The sequence below is a fragment of the Saccopteryx bilineata genome, chromosome 3 (genome assembly GCF_036850765.1).
Source record: "Saccopteryx bilineata isolate mSacBil1 chromosome 3, mSacBil1_pri_phased_curated, whole genome shotgun sequence".
NCBI classification, from domain to species: domain Eukaryota; kingdom Metazoa; phylum Chordata; class Mammalia; order Chiroptera; family Emballonuridae; genus Saccopteryx; species Saccopteryx bilineata.
In genome coordinates this window covers 151,593,647-151,609,956 of record NC_089492.1, presented here as the reverse complement: position 1 = coordinate 151,609,956, position 16,310 = coordinate 151,593,647, and the positions used below count along the sequence as shown (strand labels likewise).

The 16,310-nt window shown below is 42.8% G+C and overlaps 2 protein-coding genes across 2 annotated transcripts in view; both read right to left on the bottom strand.

Annotated features, from left to right (window-relative positions):
• The window catches only part of VWA3B (von Willebrand factor A domain containing 3B), a 271,732-nt gene extending 257,626 nt beyond the window's left edge, over positions 1-14,106 (bottom strand). The window contains 2 exon segments of the mRNA XM_066267787.1: positions 5,968-6,184; positions 13,895-14,106. Coding sequence (XP_066123884.1) covers positions 5,968-6,163 — 196 coding nt within the window. The 5' untranslated portion in view covers positions 6,164-6,184; positions 13,895-14,106.
• On the bottom strand, positions 10,138-11,068 carry LOC136328864 (protein SET-like). Its single transcript, XM_066264845.1, is given in 1 exon segment — positions 10,138-11,068. A coding segment is annotated over 1 exon segment (861 nt). The 3' UTR covers positions 10,138-10,207.
• Positions 14,107-16,310: the final 2,204 nt, after the last annotated feature.

Below are 16,310 nucleotides of genomic sequence, written 5' to 3'. Positions count from 1 at the left end.
TTCATCTGGAATGAGTAAAGAGTATTGTTTTTGAGGGTTAAAGGGATGAGCCTATGGAAGACTCTATAAACTACAGCTGCTAATTAAAATGTGAGGCATTGTGAGTTCCACATCCAGCAATGGTGGATTTTATTGGCAAATCTTCACACAGAAAAAAATGTAACTCTGGAAAAAATATAAAAATAGCTACTTGAAGGTATTAGAGAGCAATCAAGAAGAGCCAGAGCCTGGCCAGGAAGTGGCGCAGCGGATAGAGCATCGGAATGGGATGCAGAGGACCCAGGTTCGAGACCCTGAAGTCAGCAGCTTGAGCTCGGGCTCATCTGGTTTGAGCAAAGCTCACCAGCTTGAACCCAAGGTCGCTGGCTCGAGCAAGGGGTTACTCGATCTGCTGTAGCCCCACGGTCAAGGCACATATGAGAAAGCAATCAATGAATAACTAAGGTGTCGCAACAAAAAACTAATGATTGATGCTTCTCATCTCTCTCTGTCCCTGCCTGTCTGTCCCTATCTATCCTCTCTCTGACTCTCTCTCTGTCTCTGTAAAACACACACACACACACACACACACACACACACAAAAACAAAAAACAAAAAACCAGGCAGAAATGGAGTGGCATTAATCCTTGAAAGAAGGCAATTAGTGAGACTTGCATTTATTTAGCAGGGGAAACAGAGTTTGCAGTTTGAGTCCAACCAAGTCAACAACCTGCTAGAGTAAGAATCATCTGTCCACCTATCAACTGACAAATGGACAAACTGTGATATATCCATATAATTCATCTTCTTATATTATTTGGCTATAAAAATGAATAAAGTACTAATTCATGGTACAACATTGATAAGCCTTAAAAACATTATTCTAAGTGAAAGAAGCCAATCACAAAAGACCACATTATATGATTCCATTTGCATGAGTTGTCCAGAACAAGTAAATCTATAGACATAAATTATATTGCTTTGGGCTAGCAGTTGAGGGGTAGGTCGATAGCTAAAGAGTATAGGACTTCTTTCTGAGGTGATAAAAATGTTCTAAAGTTGACTGTGGTTATAGTTACTCATACCTATGAATATACTAAAAAATGCTAAATTATACATGTTAAATGGGTGAATGGTGTAATATGTGAATTACATCTCAATGAGCTGTTATTTTAAGAAGTAGAAATGAGAAGCTACTTGTATTCTATCGAGATATTAAAAATACTTCCAAAAGCACAAAACAATGCCACTTTACTAAAATTTTTGTTTTAGAAAATATACTTATTTTATTAAAACTGTTAACATATAATGGGTTTATTACTTTTAAATAAATTCATAAATATTTTTTAAAGTTTTTATTTTTTAAAATATTTTACTTATTGGCCCTGGCTGGTTGGCTCAGTGGTAGAGCATCAGCCTGGCGTGCAGGAGTCCCGAGTTCGATTCCCGGCCAGGGCACACAGGAGAAGCGCCCATCTGCTTCTCCACCCCTCCCCCTCTCCTTCCACTCTGTCTCTCTCTTCCCCTCCCGCAGCCTATGCTCCATTGGAGCAAAAGATGGCCTGGGCGCTGAGGATGGCTCCTTGGCCTCTGCCCCAGGCGCTAGAGTGGCTCTAGTCCTGACAGAGCGAAGCCCCAGATGGGCAGAGCATCGCCCCCTGGTGGGCGTGCTGGGTGGATCCCGGTCGGGCGCATGCGGGAGTCTGTCTGGCTGCCTCCCCATTTCCAGCTTCAGAAAAATACAATATATATATATATATATATATATATATATATATATATATATATATATATATATATATATATTTTTTTTTTTTTTTTTTTTTTTTTTTTTTTTTACTTATTGATTTTAGAGAGAGGGGGGTGAGAGAGAGAGAAAGGCATGAGGGAAGAGTGGGAAGCATCAACTCATACTTGCTGCTCAAAGGTACATATGTGCCTTGACCAGGCAAGACTGGGACTTTGAACTGGGGACCTTAGCATTCTAGGTCAACACTTTATCCACTGTGCCACCACCGGCCAGGCAATATTTTTAAAAGAATTTTAGTTTTAACTTCCAATATTGTCAATATCAATAGATATAAAATATACAAAAAAAGATTTAAAAGGATGATATAGTATGAAAATATATGAAGGAGATGTAACAAATTGAATAATTAAATATCACAATAAAATCATTTATATATCAGTAGTAGGTAATCAATTCTAATGAAAATTATTTTCTCATCAGAAATCATGGAGACCAGAAGGAAATGGCACTGTTCTTTAAGTTTTAAAAGAAAAGAACTGTCAATCCCAACTCTCACATATAGAAAGATTATTCTTCAGGAATAATGCAGAAAAAAAGACATTGTCATACAAGAAACTAAATAGATTTGTTGCCAGCAGAGCTCTTTTAAAGACTGAATAAAGAAAGTTCTATAAATAGAAAGAAAATAATAAAAGAAGGAACTTGAAACAATAGGAAGAACGAAGAAAGCATAAATATAGGTAAGTACAGTAGCCTTTCTCTTCTCAAGTTTTCTAAGTTATGTTTGATGGTTGAATCAAGAATTATAGCACAGTCTAATGTTATTCTCAAAATATGAATAAAAGATAATAGGCCCTGGCCAGTGGCTCAGTGGGTGAGTGTTGGCCTAGCATATGAGCATCCTGGATTCTATCCCTGAGGAAAAGCAGTAGCCCCATCCTCTCATCTCCCTCTTGCCCCACCCTGTGGAGCTTAGGCACTGCTGAGCAGTACAGCTAGAGACTCTCAGTGACTGAGCCTAACAGGCAGCTGGCAGGCAGAGGCAAGTGGAGGGGGATATTGGGATGGCTTGGGACTTCTGCTGACCTGCCCCAGGGCATGGTGCTGGTAAAAGCCTGCCTTGGTGTACAGCTTCGTCCTTCCTGTGTGCATCCAGGCCCAGCAGAGGCAGCCACAAATTGTGGATTGCTTGTAGCTCCAAACAGCATCTTACACTGGCCTGCATCACAGTCCCTCTGGAGATGCCCAGAACCAACACACCCAGTGGCCATCTTCAGACAACATCAGAGCAGGATCCAATAAGCCTCACAAGCAGCATATTTAAAAGGAGAACGCAAAATCTGCTGAGGCAAATTCTGCTTCATGTGGTCAACACCTGCACATCAGCTTTCATGTTATGGTCAGGGTTGAGCCTCAGAGTCAACCAACCTGAGGGTTGGTACCATGTACAAATGATCCAATAGTAACCAAGCCTCAATTACAACAGAAGGGCACACATAACCCACACAAGGAACATTACTGGAACACCCAACTCAATTAATCAAGGAGACTGCACCATGGACCCCACAGAACACCTAATACATAAGGCCATCCCATGAAGACTGGGTGTCAGCAGATCGATCTAATACATAGAAAGAAACACAAAGAGGCGGCCAAATTGGAGAGGAAATGAAACAGGCTCCAAATAACATGAGAAATCGCTAGGAAAAAAAGTTAAATGAAATGGAGGCAAGTAGTTTATCAGATATAGATTTCAAAGTAATGATTATAAGGATGCTCAACAGCATGGAAATAACATAGAAACTATAAAAAGTAACCAGTAATAAATGAAGAATATAATGCCTGCCATCAAGAATACACTGGAAGGAATAAACAGTATGTTAGGTGAAGCAGAGGATTAAATCAGCGATTTGGAGGACAAGGTAGAAAAAAATACCCAATCAGAGCAGCAAAAAGAAAAAAGAATTTTAAAAAATGAGGACAGTTTAAGGGACCTTTGGGACAACATGAAACGTAACAACATCCACATCATAGGAGTACCAGAAGGAGAAGAGAAAGAGCTAAGGCTCAAAAATGAATTTGAAGAAGTAATGAATGAAAACTTCCTTATAGTGGTGAAAGAATAAGACACACAAGTCCAGGAAGGCAGAGAGTCCCAAACAAGATGAACCCAAAGGGCCCACACGAAGACACATCATAATTAAAATAGCAAAGGTTAAAGACAAAGAGAAATGTTTTTTTGTTTTGTTTTGTTTTTGTATTTTTCTGAAGCTGGAAACAGGGAGAGACAGTCAGACAGACTCCCACATGCGCCCAACCGGGATCCACCTGGCACGCCCACCAGGGAGCGACACTCTGCCCACCAGGGGGCGATGCTCTGCCCCTCCGGGGCGTCGCTCTGTCGCGACCAGAGCCACTCTAGCGCCTGGGGCAGAGGCCAAGGAGCCATCCCCAGTGCCCGGGCCATCTTTGCTCCAATGGAGCCTTGGCTGCAGGAGGGGAAGAGAGAGACAGAGAGGAAGGAAAGGGGGAGGGGTGGAGAAGCAGATGGGTGCTGGCCGGGAATCGAACCCGGGACTTCTGCACGCCAGGCCGACGCTCTACCACTGAGCCAACCGGCCAGGGCTGTTTTTTCTTTTTATGTGAGAGACAGTGAGAGAGAGACAGGAAGGAAAGGTGAGAAGCATCAACCTGAAGTTGCTTTCACTTTAGTTGTGCATTGATTGCTTCTCAAATATGCAGAGAATAGCCAGTTTCCCCTTGCTCAAGCCAGCAACTTGGGGTTTTCATGCCAGTGATCTCTGGGCTCAAGCTGGCAAGCTTTGGAATTGTGTAGACAATTCTCCCACTTAAGTTGGTGACCCTGAACCCAGAGCCAGAGACCTTAGTGTTTCAAACCAGTGACCTCAGAATTCTGGGTTGATGCTTTATCCACTGCACCACCACTGGTCAGAAAAGAGAAAGTCTTAAAAGCAGCAAGAGGAAGACAGTTAGTTACCTACAAGGGAGCTCCCATAATGCTGATAGCTGATCAACAAAGACATTTCAGGCCAGAAGCATTGGCATGAAATAGTCAAACTGATAAAAAGCAAGAACCTACAACCAAGAGTACTTTACCCAGCAAAGATATAATTTAAAATTGGAGAAATAAAGAGCTTCCCAGACAAGAAAAAGCTAAAGGAGTTTGTTATCACCAAACCAGGATTACAAGAAATGTCAAAGAGCCTGGAAGGAGGAGGAGGAGGAGGAGAAAGAGGAAGAAGAAAGGAGGGAGGGGGAGGAGGAGGAGGAGGAGGAGGAGGAGGAGGAGGAGGAGGAGGAGGAGGAGAAGTAGAAGAAGGAGGAGGAGGAGGAGGAGGAGGAGGAGGAGGAGGAGGAGGAGGAGGAGGAGGAGGAGAAAGAGAAGAAGAAGAAGAAGAAGAAGAAGAAGAAGAAGAAGAAGAAGAAGAAGAAGAAGAAGAAGAAGAAGAAGAAGAAGAAGAAGAAGGAGGAGGAGGAGAAGAAACACAAAAGAATAAAATGGCAATAAATATGTACCTAACAATTATCACCTGAAATGTAATAAATGTCCTAAACAAAAGAGATAGGGTAGCTGAATGTATAAGAAAACAAGACTCATATATATGCTGTCTACAAGAGACACACCTCAGAATGAAAAATACTCACAGACCAAAAGTAAAGGGGTGGAAAAAGATATTTCATGCAAATGGAAAGGAAAAAAAGTGCTGGAGTAGCCATACCTATATCTGGCAAAATAGACTTTTAAACAAAGGTTCTAGTAAGAAACAAAGAAGGACACTACCTAATAATAAAGGGAGCAATCTAACAAGAAGATTGAAAAAACTGGAATCCAACAAGAGGATTTAGAAAAAACTGGAGGCCCACAACAGGAAAAGAGCACACTCTCTCTGAAATTACACATAGCTATTGTTTGCATCAGTGACCTCCAAAAGGGGGCACATCCCAGGGGATAAATTCAAATAACTTCTGTTTCATCTTTCAAAGAAGTGAAATTAAGCACTACTAATATTCAATATATGGATTAACAAATGTACATCCAAGTAATATACATATATTGGGGGCACAAACATTTTTTACCAATCAGGAAGTGAGATCAAAGCAAGCTCAGAGATCCATGGTTTTAGAGAGACCCTCAGAACTGATGCTGCCTCCTCAGAGGCTAACAGGCAGGATGCTGGTTGGGTCTAACCAGCATTGCTCAGTGAGTGGAAATCTACCTTCACAGTGTGGAAATCCAATTTGTGACAAAATCTGTTTCAAGGTCAATTTGTTGCTCTTTAGCCCATGCAGTTGAAGCCATTCCTCAGATGAGATAAGATTCGGCCTGCTCAGCTCTGTTTCAGTGTTGCTTAGTCCCTCTTGCCTCTGAAGCTGCTGCTCAGAGACGGCAGAAGATGAGCCTGGTATCCCCATCTCGGAGTTAGGATCTAAGTCCTGCAAGGCAATGGTCAAACTTAGACTTCCTGAAAACTTGGAAACAACCTAGCATGAACAGAGTATTGGTTTAATATAAATTACAGCACATCCATGAAGTGGAATTCTACCTACAAGTTAAAAATGATAATATAGATATGTATTTTTTGGCAAAGAAGATATCCATATACATTGCTGAAAGATATCCATAAAATTCAACATCCACAGGTATACCCATATACACATAGAAAAACATTTAGAAAGATATATGCCAAGAGGTTTACAGTAGTTTTTCTATGTGTGGTGGGAGTGTGTATAATTTTTATCTTTTCTATGTTGCTTAAATTTTTGCATCATTTAAACATTTCTTTTTTTTTTTTTTTTTTTTTTTTTTTTTTGTATTTTTCTGAAGCTGGAAACGGGGAGAGACAGTCAGACAGACTCCCGCATGCGCCCGACCGGGATCCACCCGGCACGCCCACCAGGGGCGACAATCTGCCCACCAGGGGGCGATGCTCTGCCCCTCCGGGGCGTCGCTCTGCTGAGACCAGAGCCACTCTAGCGCCTGAGGCAGAGGCCAAGGAGCCATCCCCAGCGCCCGGGCCATCCCTGCTCCAATGGAGCCTTGGCTGCGGGAGGGGAAGAGAGAGACAGAGAGGAAGGAGGGGGAGGGGGTGGAGAAGCAAACGGGCGCCTCCCCTATGTGCCCTGGCCGGGAATCGAACCCGGGTCCCCCGCACGCCAAGCCGACGCTCTACTGCTGAGCCAACCGGCCAGGGCCTAAACATTTCTTAAACAGGATTTACTTTTATAATAAAAAAATACAAAGCTCTTCCATTTTGGAAAACAATCACTCCTGAACCTTCATTACACAACCATCCATATTCCAGTTATAATCAGATGCTTCCAAAGAGGTATTATAAAGAGGACAAAACCCTGAGAGGAAATACAGGTGTTCTGCATGAGAAGTGGCCAACAGGGAGCTAGTGAGAGGATCGAAACCAGACGGCGGCTCAGCCCAGCTAGAACACATGGCTTCACCTTCCAAATGTTTTCTTCTCTTCGACTCTACTCTAAAATTGGACTGAAACACTCTGGCTCACGAAGCCAGCTGTTCTGGAACCAACTGGACTCAAGGCAATAGGCAACATATTAAACTTATCTAGACCTGCCTAAATATAGCCAGTGTACATGAGAGGAAAGGAGCGGCCAGACTGTAATGCAATCTTCACCCACTCACCACAACTTCAGGAAGGCCCTGACAACCTAGGGAAAGAGTAGAGAGCTCTGCTTACTTCTGCAATCAGAGTGTGCAATGCATATAAGTGAGTTCTATGGACTATAATACTTTTTAACAATGAAAATGCTCCCTTTTTCCATTTTAAAACTCTGTAGTTCCTGAAAGTCTTACATGAAATTTCAAACACTTCTGTTTAACTGGACCCAAGCTAGGGAGATTTTTGTGAAAAGAAGTTAGAAGTCTTTAGTAAACAATTTTATGTATATTCTGAGTGGTATATATTTAATCCTTGTAATAACCTTATGAGGTAAGTAGCTCTACTATTATTCCATTTTACAGATGAGGAAACCCAAACTGAGAGTGCTTAACTAACTCATTCATCATCTCACAGCAAGTATATGCATAACTGAGATTCTAGGTCATCTGGCTCTAGAGTCTAGAACACAGAATGTTCTGTGGCCTTTACTATAATAAAAAACAACTGTAGCAAGTTTTGTTGGCTAGTCCCTTTGATGAGCTTTTTCTATGTGCTATCTCATAAATTCTTCATAACCATATCAGTTACATACTGTTAACATCTCACTTACATATGAGGAATCAGAAGCTTCAAAAATTTAAAGAAGGTGCTTGGGACCCATAGCCAGTAAGTGGCAAAAGCAGTAGTCAAAGCCATTTTTAACCACTCTGCTTTTGTTATGACTGACCAGCTCCAGCATGGTCCTGTGGTACAAGCCAACCAAGAAAGTGCATTCCAGTAGTAGTGCTTTCTCTTAGGGCTCCTGGGTCCTCACTGAACACAGAGCAATAACCTTTATTCTCAGGGCTCAGACTCAGAAAGTTTCCTTGTTTGTCATTTTCAAGTTTTTAAAGATAATGATTTCCACTTAAGGTTTATGTGAATTTGTACTGTCCAGATATATTGAATTCCAAAGGTACACAAATGCATATTATTGGTGAAGGGACTCAATTGGATGAGAATGCTACAATATTTAGACAGCATCATATAAGAGTGAGAAAGTTGAGAATGAAAACTCTATGTAGGTCCATTTTACCATGTTAGGTGACTTCTCTCTTCACAGTGGTCACATCGCCTGTGCTCCCTAATTCCCACGGCTACTACAAGGAGCAAATGTGGCAATGCAGGAGTTCTGCATGGATAAGCAGTAGATATATTGGAAAGGGCTATGTACAAATAAATTACTTAAAATAACTGTCCTTTAGTAACTGTACTCCTTTCCATACACCCACTTTCATTCCAAGTATCATTTTACCCCCAAGCCCAAGTCATATTGATTTCTGAAGTTTGGGCTCCTCCTACTACTTTAGAACCACAGAATATGAAAACAACAAGGGCAGAATGTATACTTCAACTTTCTTTTTGAGAACTGTTCAACAAAGACTGATATTTACATTTGGCCAATGGTTCCTACAGAAACAAAAGAAAGCTCAGAATAAAGATTTTTGACTATCGATTTCATCATTCCCGGTTAATCTTTCTCTTCCCTGAAACACACTCACCCACTTCCTATATTTTTTTGTGTGTACACATTTAGTTTTATTGTAACAAAGCAACTTGTACACTTTGAACGTTTAAAACTGAGCATCATCTTTCCTTTCCAGTGAAACAAAAAGAAAATTTAAAAATAAACAGCAACAGGCCCTGGCCGGTTGGCTCAGTGGTAGAGCGTTGGTCTGGCGTGCGGGAGTCCCGGGTTCGATTCCCGGCCAGGGCACACAGGAGAAGCGCCCATCTGCTTCTCCACCCCTCCCCCTCTCCTTCCTCTCTGTCTCTCTCTTCCCCTCCCGCAGCCAAGGCTCCACTGGAGCAAAGATGGCCTGGGCGCTGAGGATGGCTCTGTGGCCTCTGCCTCAGGTGCTAGAATGGCTCTGATTGTGGCAGAGCAACACCCCAGAGGGGCAGAGCATCGCCCCCTGGTGGGCATGCTGGGTGGATCCCAGTCGGGCACATGCGGGAGTCTGTCTGACTGCCTCCCCGTTTCCAGCTTCAGGAAAATACAAAAAATAAAAAAATAAATAAAATAAACAGCAACAAAATTATAATAGAGCAATGTCAATTCTGAATAAGGTCCTTCACGTTCTGCTGATTCTCTCATCAAGTGGCAGGGCTCAAGTCATAATTAGGAGAGAATTTTATTTTAAAAGTGTCATCTTAAACTGCAAGGATGTCCATTAAACATCACAATTAAACATGCCAAAGGAGAAGCCATGTTGTCAAAATGCCCACTTAACCCACCCAAACATCTCAAACCCACTCTTTGCTGACCTTCTATAACCCCATTTTTTTTTTTTTAGTTTTTTTTTCTTTCTTTAAACAAGAGAAAGTAGACAGATACATGTTGGTAAATGCTAACTGTCCATATTCACATAGAGACACAGTGTAATCTCTGAGCCCAATACACAGAGAAAGAAAGAAAAAAGCTAGAATTCTATGCACTATTACACAGGGGCCTAGCACCCTCCAGCTTCTAGCAGAGCTAAGGGAGCAGAAGGTTTTTCTTTTTTCCCACAGAGCACGGTGATGTTGATTTTATGAAGTTTTTGTTGAAACAGGAAGGGATAAAAATGAATTTGGAACATAAAGTGGCAGAGATTTTTTTCCCACTGTATTCCCCTTAAGGTACATCCTCCCCCCCCCAAATAAGGTGAGAACCATGATGTAAAGGAGAGAAAAGAGACCTCAAAAACAGGGCGACTGAGCACAAGAGGGGAAAAAAAAAGACTGCAACTTGCTCCCAGGGATTGTAGAAAATTTAAAAAGGGGGTTGGAATCCATCAGTGTTCCATTAGTCATCTTCTCCTTCATCTTCCTCTCCTTCCTCCCCCTCATCATCATCTTCATCTTCTTCACCTTCATCCTCATCCCCTTCTTCATCAATATCTTCCAACTCCTCCTCCTCCTCATCTTCTTCTTCTCCTTTCCCTTCTTCATTATCCATGACAGGAACCGAGTAGTACTGTAATGGATTTGGCCAAATATCATATTTGATGACTTCTCCTAATTCACTGGCACCTGCACCAGAATGGTCAGTAAACCAGGTAAAGAAGCTCTCTGGTTCCTCATGCTGTCTCTTTCTGCTGGATTTTTTCTGCATTTGACTTGAATGTTCCGTCAAATCCTTTCTAGATTTCCATTTGATTTCAGTGGACTTTGAAGATGGATCACCACTCTCATTCAGATGAAATTTTTTGGAGAGAACTTTATTTTCGAAGTAAGGATTTTCATCAAGATAAAAATCTATTCTGTAACCTGATTTAATATCTTCAAATTCTGTCACTTCAACTCTTGTCAAATAATGCAGTGCCTCTTCACCCTCTCCCCCAAGCAATGCAGACACTTGTGGATGGTTGACAAATGTTGTTACCGAAAAATTTGGGATTTGGGCGATCAATTCTGACCTCTTCTGAAAAAATGGTTGGTGGAGTTTGTTATATTTCTGTTCTACTTTCAAAATCTCCTCACTGGCTTATTCATTAAGTCTGTCTATTTCATTTTGTACTTGATCAATATGTTCAATTGCTTCTTGCTGTTCTCTTTCTCCTTTTGGCAAGTCCTGAGAGACTGACTTCTTCTCTGGCTTGGGGGCAGGAGGCAGTCTCGGTTTCTTCGTCTGAGATGGAAGCGAAGGCTGACGTTTGGGAGACATGCTGTGAGGAAAATCCAGAATCCGACCGAAGGGAACTTGCAAGGCTGGAAGAAGCTCTAGGTACTTCACTTCCTATATTATTATTAGAGGGAGCTACATGTCCTAGGGTAAAAAGGGAACACAGCTACATAAACTATCCTAAGACTCCTAAACTGATTTTGGAACCTTAAAAGAGGTTTCAGAAGAGTCATAGGCTTTGTTTTTAAGCCAAAGGGTACACACTCTTGATTCTAAATAAGAGATAACTGAATCCTCCAGCTAAGCTGAATGCCCCTGTCCCTTATGCACTCGCATGACTTAAAAATAAAATTAAGAAAAAAAAGTCTGGCCCCTGGCCGGTTGGCTCAACGGTAGAGCGTCGGCCTGGCATGCGGGGGACCCTGGTTCGATTCCCGACCAGGGCACATAGGAGAAGCGCCCATTTGCTTCTCCACCCCCCCCCTCCTTCCTCTCTGTCTCTCTCTTCCCCTCCTGCAGCCAAGGCTCCATTGGAGCAAAGATGGCCCGGGCGCTGGGGATGGCTCCTTGGCCTCTGCCCCAGGCGCTAGAGTGGCTCTGGTTGCGGCAGAGCGACGCCCCGGAGGGGCAGAGCATCGCCTCCTGGTGGGCAGAGCTTCGCCCCTGGTGGGCATGCCGGGTGGATCCCGGTCGGGCGCATGCGGGAGTCTGTCTGTCTCTCCCCGTTTCCAGCTTCAGAAAAATACAAAAAAAAAAGTCTGATTAGCACAATTGGATAAAAAAATCTCTCTAAGTCATTTTGATTCAAATCTTGACTCTCAGGGTTTTTCAGCTGGAGAAGAGACATATCGTGGGAAATGAAAGCAACTGGAAAATGGAACTGATCTAGAGAAAACAGGAAGAGAGAAAAGGCATCTCCAACAGAAGGGATCCTTCTACTCAAGGCCTGCCACAGCAATGCTGCCAAGTGTCCTGACAAGCAGCCCCTCCATACACAGCTCACCTGCTTTTCCACCTCCAAGGTAGTCTCCTGTGTGCAATCTTAGCCTTCAAGGCCAATTTCAAACCCTGACTCTCCCATTAAGCCTCTTCAGATGCCCTCACCAACCTTTTGCAGCCTCCTTCTAGTAAAATCCTAGCTTTTGCTCTGACACTTCACCAATGCAGCCTTGTTCAGGTTTGTCCTCTCTAAACTGAAAGAAGGTTCAATGATTACAGCAACAAACTATATGTATGTCCTCAGCACACTACCTTATATACTGCAGGCACTTTGCATGGGTGTTAAAGTTGAATTAAATTGATCACTCTGAATTGCTAAGAATCCTGATTTTTCAAACAAGGCAAAGATTTGCATTTCTAACAAGGCTAAGATCAGGAAATATATGTCTGCTTAAAGAGAGACATATTATTTTCTAGATATTACTATATTGTTGTTATTATTACTATTGTTATTCAGGATTTCTTCATCTGAAGTTATTATAAATTGGGGAAAGAGGAACTCAGAATTAAGAAACAACAAATCCCAGTTGAGCATTGCCCTAAGTGCTATCCCAAGGGCTGAAGCTTGGGGAAATAGGAAAAGATTTCCTACATAGCAAGAGGAAGTAAAGTGAGCTGGAGAGGGAGAAGAAAAAAGGATGTCAAAATCTGATGAAAGCAGGGCTGGGAAAAAGAATAGAAAGATTAATCTGGCACAAGTCCAAAGGCTTCAACCAAAGGAACTAGGATGGGAATCCATATACAGTCAGCCTATGCTGCTGGGGTCTGCCCACGTTGGGCAGCCAAAGGTGCCCCATAGCTGTCCTGAGGTGGGCTTATGTCCTGATGTTCTCATGATTTATGAGAGTAGGTCTTAGGTTGTCAGAGGTTGAGGCACAATGCAAGACTTAGGGTTTAATTCATCTTAAACATTTCTTATACTTCTAACTGCTTTATTATCAACATCCAAGACCTCATATGTCTTTGTTAGTTTCTGAAAAAGAAACTAAGTGGATATATCTTATGAGTTATGGAGTTTTGAATTATGATTGTTCCAAAAGAAAGCAAGCTGAGATGTGGTCCTATGGGTACCCTGCTCTACCTCTCTCCTAGGAACCATTAACGCCCCCCACCCATTGTTCTGCCCTTAAAGGGCAAGGCTAGGCTGTGATCATCTACTCAAATAATAAGGGCAGAGACAGGTGACTGAAATGGGCTAACCCATGGTGAGAAAATAAAGCCAAGAAAAGAAAATCTGCAAATAAATGGAGTTCCTTGGGGGAAGGTCATTGCTGAGGAAACAAACAAACAAACAAACACAAAACCCAGAGATCCCAAGAAGATGAAAGGAATATTACCAAGTGGAAACTAAATATAGATTGTATGCCAATAGAACAAGAGCAAAAGAAAATGGGGCTCATCTTAAGGGTGTGATTGTGAAGTGCATACACAGGTGGAGGAATGAGAGGAAGCCAGCGGCTGTGCCAGCACATAAAGTTGTAGAAAGATTTAATGCAAACAGATGGCTCTCGGTTTTAGACTATTCATATTATTTCTCAGAAATAAACTTCTGGTTTTCGTTTTATCTCCAAAGCCCGAGTAGCCCTCGCCCTCCTACTTTCGGCCTAAGACAGAAAGGAGCTAGGGGCCCAGCCGTCCACGAGCTGAGCGTTGCCTGGGTGAGGCGCGGTGCCCAGGGCTCTGCGGTGGGCCTCTAGGTGCCTGGTTACCTGCCCTGCCCAGGTACCAAACAGCTGAGTCGGCCAAGTCGCTGAGCTTCTCCTGGCCAGTTTCGCATCTGTAGGTGGGGACAGTCCATCTCGGAAGCAGCATTTCCAGGATATCCCTCAGTACCTAACGGGTCTGACGTGCAGGGGACCGCACACTTACTAGGCTCTGTCAGGCGGAAGATAGGCAGTGCCTGCTCAGCAGTCGCCCTCTCATCCTCCGCGGGCCGTCACACCCGAGGGGGCGGAGGAGGGACGCAGCCCGCAAGTGACAGGCAGCGCCTCCCGCGCACGGAAGGCCCACCACGCCAAAGACTCCAGTGGTCCGATTTCTCTTGTGACCTTGAGTACCCGCCGCGCGGTCAGTTGACCAAGGCGCCGCGGTTGCTTGGAGGGGCCAGGAATTCGGGGCGGAGCCGGGGGCGGGGCCATGGGCGGGGCGGGGCCATGGCCGGGGCGGGGCCGGGGCGGGGCGGGAAGCGGAGCAGGTTCCCGGGACCAGTGCCTGCACCCGGACCCCTAGCAAGGTCTCTACGCCAGCCGACAGGAAGAATGGACTGTCCCCTGCACCTGCTGTCACCAGGAAAGTCAACAACGATGGGGAACATTAATTAAATTAACAAATAAACGAAAATATGGACGAGCCCGGGTTTGGGACTCGGGCGAGAGCGGATCGTGGAGGAAGGTGCCAAAGGCGGTGAGGACAGGCATTGCAGGAAACGTTACCATTAACTTCTGTACTCACTTTACAGTATACAGAGCACTTATTTTCACGTCTATGCTATGATGAGAGATGTTCTTCATTTTACAGTGGAGGGGAAGAGGTTGAAAATGCTGGAGCACGTGTAGGTCGCTTAGCCGAAAGGTGGGTGGAGTCCAGACAGGAGGCACCTTGAGCTGCAGTTTGGCAGACTTGCAATTTTGGAAGCAAGGGATGTATGTTATTGGAAGCATTTTGTTACTAAAAATGCTCTTATCTATTAGACATGAGAATTCTTATAGGCATTACTTTCTTCGTTCAGCTTTGTTTTTAACTCTTGTTTTAGTTTTTCCTTATCAAGTAAGTGAAGAGCTCAAAATATGTGCCTCTGATTTTTCAGTGACTCAGAAACAAAATTGTGCTTATGAAAAGCTGGTTCAAATTTTTAAGAAAAGGTCCCACAGGCAAGTATTTTTTTAGAATAGTAAGATATTAAATTCTATTTTACATTTTAAACTCAAAAGTGATCAAGTTATTTCTAGGGTTTTGAGTCAAAGATCTAATAAGACATAGTTAATATTGGAACTGAATAATTCTGTCCTCTATAGGGATTTATTATTCCTTTTAACACCTTTATAACTACAGAGTACTAGTACTGAGAGCTTTGATATTAAATCACAAATCATTTCATAAAGTTTTTCTATTGTATACTATTGGCCCTGCAAATGACACCTGCCAACCTCATCACAAAACAAACAAACAAAAACCTCAACAGTACTAAAGATTCTGTTCAGAAGGGAGGTGATACAGTAGCCATGACTACATTTTCCAAGGCCACATCAATCCCCACTGTCCACACTCTGCCAGACTAATATTCCTAAGTCACATGGGTGATATAGAGTACACAGCATCCACACTGCCACTGCCAAACCCATGGCATCCACAGTCATACCAGGTACTCCTGTCCCCTTCTTCAGCCCATGCACTCTCCCTTACCTGGGACACTTGCCACTTACATGCAAGTAACTGCAGATGACCCTCTTTTTATTAATTATGTTTTTGTGCCTATAAGCGTAAGTTTTCATAAAAAATATTAAATACTACTTATATTGTAGCCAGATAATTTAGCAGAAGTCTAGGCCACTCTGAAGTATTACAGAGCTGCCATGGACTTGAGTTCAGCTACAGGATGGTTCACCTCATTTTTGTTTGTTGAGTGGTTTGAAATAAGAGCAATTGGAGCATATTTGTGATGTACCACTGTACTGAACTTTAACAAATCTATTTTAAATTAACATTTTACAGATAATTTGTGTCCTACCCTCAACCTCAGTAATTGATATTTACCATATCAGACCCATCTTTAAAGTAATATCTAACCTGAGTTTACCATGCCTGTACTCAGACCACCCTATTCCCATGGATTACCACAGCTTGGGAGCCACTGCCCCCTCAGTCTTTCAGGGTCAGCTCAAGTTTTTCTCTCTTCACAAAGCCTTGCATGCACACTCTAGCCCTAATAACTTATCTTCGTCTGTCCAGACTCAGCATCAATTGTCAGTACCACACTCTTGGCAATCTTGTACTATCTTGTGACACCCTTTACATTGTTATTTGACCTTTGTGCTGCTTCCTTTTCAAGTTGAATGGTTTTCTTTTTCTTTAAAAAAATCTATAACTGGCACTTCTTGATCTTATGGTCATGATTAGAATCTTGAGGGGTGGGAACAGGGAGGTTTATAAATGAAATAAAAGGAGAAAAAGCAATTTTCTTAAGCCCACCACAAAAACTAGAACCAGTGAATAGTAGAATGTTCATTTAAAGGAAGGTGTCATTTGTGTATATGTGTAAAAAAAAAGTCCAAGATGGAATTAACAC